Raw genomic sequence first — 2,540 nt, 5'->3', positions numbered from 1 at the left:
ATATGTATATATATATATTAGTTGCATTTTAAGTCAGCTAAGGTTAGCAAAATACTAGCTAGCAAATCTACATCAATTGACAGCTTGCTAGTTACATCTGAGATCTAATATTTGCAAAATTATCTAGCTAACAATTTATGAAGATTGGCTAGCAAGTTAGCTAACATTTTGCTAACATTAGCTAACTTAAGATGTGACTGTATACTGTATGTAGCTTTTATCTTTTAATCATAATCAAAAGTTGGTTGTTCTTTCAACATAGACAATCTTTAGTACTGGAAAGGAGAAATTTGACAGAGTTTCCAAAAGGGGCAGGGTTTGAAAAGAGCCAGGATTATAGTGTTACAGGAAACAACAGGTTAAACCAAGGATCTGGGCTGGGCTAAGATAATGGAAAAGAGACATGGAAAGTATGATAAGGAGGCTAAAGATAAGGAGAGGAGTAGTGTGTGTTTAAAAAAAGTTGAATACAATGCATAATGTATAAAATACGTGGAACATTTTAACATGTCTAAGCCCTGTATGCATACGTCAAACCAGCTCAGAACGTTTTTAACCCTAACCCTTTACCTCATTTGCAGTGGTTACAGTATTTGTACCAGGATATAAATGTATTTTTTTTTTTATCTTGATTTACTCAGGAAAGGTTCACTAGGAGGAACGAACACCCTGATAACATTCACACTGTTACACATTGATAAAGGGGGGAAGGTGCCCATTGCAACCACAGCGGTTGGCGTTAAAGACCTTGCTCGAGGACGCCCTAGTTGTTTGCTCATGAAATTATTCCCTGGCCACACATTTACTAGTGACCTATTTTATTTCAACAAACCTAACTCTCTATTTAAATCAATATTTTGTTAAAAGTGCAGCTATGTACTCCACCCACAGTTATCACCTTAAGGACCTTTTTTGTACCTTACAGGGTACTTCTCTGACAAATAGAGAAATGATCCGCAGCAGATTTAACACAGATTTAGAATGGTAGACACTTAAATCAGGAGAAATAAAGACATTGTCAAGAGGCTTAGCAAGCTTAAATTATTTTCATCTACACACCCAATTTGTCATGACTGTCATAGCAAATAAAGGTAGTCACAAAGAATTGCACTTACCTGATTTATGTCTCTTTTGCGTCGCAGGATGGTGGAGCAGACTTCAGTGCACGAAGTGCTCAAGAATTTTGGACAACAATACAAGGTTCCTTTGGACGTTTGTCGGATCATTCATGTCCGTGTGCCTCAGCGTGGGGGGTTAAAGCTGGAGCAGCTCAATGTGGACAAACGACTGTGGGACTTCAGCGAAAAACTGATTCCCAATGTGGACAAACAACTGAAGAGAGCAGGGCTGCTAAACTCAGAGGGGCAGAGCTGATGGATGGACAGATGGACTCACATAATGAACATGTTAAATCCGATGATGAATGTACACCCTAATTTCAAAACTGGTTATATCTGGGCAGGGGATGTGAATATCATTGCCATTGTTTTGTGCTGTATGTTTTCTGAAATGCTGTCTTATTTTGCACTTAATGGCCATTTGAATGACTTGAATGCTGCTCAGTTGTCAAAATTTAAAGAATGTTAAACATTTGAAGCACTGTCGATATACCATGTGGTATAACGGTTTAACGGCAGAATAAGTGTCAAATAAGCGTTTCTAAGTATATTAAAATCCCTCCATTTTATTATCCTCCCTATATAACAATGTGGGTGAAGGAGGTGTGTGGGAGAGGCAAAGTCCTTATCTCATTAGCTCTGTATGTCTCTAAAAATCTGTATTGCACTGCTAGGGCACGGTCACACATGCTGACTATCGCCTGCTGACAATTAACCACACACACTTCTTTGCTATTGGTTGAGGCTCTGAGGCCTTGCGATGCCTACGACTTCGCCAAAGTTCACCGGGACACCGCAAAGTTGGGGTTAAGGCTTGTAAGGACACAGCAGTTAATGGAATGAGAGAGCAACATCAGCACCACCAAGTTAACACATTTGATTTTATTTTTGTATTCAATTTCCTTTTTTCTCTTCTATTGGTCTACACCAACTCCTGTAGGAAATATCTGGCTCCTTAGCTGTGATCACAAGCTAGTCATTAACCTTGTCTGTCTGCCATTTGGTGCTGAGTGTAACAGCTGCCTGCTGCTGCCAAAAACAAGGGTTAATGAGAGAATGAACCAAAAGTTGGGGGCTGTGAAACAAAAACAGTTAGCTGACAGGTGCTTTGTGGAGCTCAGGGGAATTCTGTGTAATAATAATTAAATATTTTTTACAAGAGTATTTATAGCTCATTGTTTGTGTAAGCACCTGGGTAAATGACCCTGTTGTCTTGGGAGTGGAGGAGGAGTCAAAGGTTTATAATTCCCTCAGGACATATGTGTTCATTTATTTGCTTTTCATTTTTTAACTGGCTCATTGTGAAATAAAAAGCTCATGTTTCCGACTTAAGTAAATAATTGTCTGACTCAATGAATACCTGCACTTTTCCCTGAAAAACTCAAACATGCTATAATAACATGCAAATATTGAACTTTACAT

General features: G+C 38.6%; 1 protein-coding gene across 1 annotated transcript in view; it reads left to right on the top strand.

Moving 5' to 3' along the window:
- LOC118337104 overlaps positions 1–2,455 on the top strand; it is a 9,985-nt gene extending 7,530 nt beyond the window's left edge. The window contains exon 5 of the mRNA XM_035673969.1: positions 1,143–2,455. Within this exon, the coding sequence (XP_035529862.1) occupies positions 1,143–1,374 (232 nt within the window). The 3' untranslated portion in view covers positions 1,375–2,455. The remainder of the gene's footprint in view (positions 1–1,142) is intronic.
- The last annotated feature ends 85 nt before the right edge of the window (positions 2,456–2,540 follow it).

The sequence above is a fragment of the Morone saxatilis genome, unplaced genomic scaffold, assembly GCF_004916995.1.
Source record: "Morone saxatilis isolate NCDOM2014 unplaced genomic scaffold, NCSU_SB_2.0 Contig3, whole genome shotgun sequence".
NCBI lineage: Eukaryota > Metazoa > Chordata > Actinopteri > Moronidae > Morone > Morone saxatilis.
This window is presented reverse-complemented; position numbering and strand designations above follow the sequence as displayed.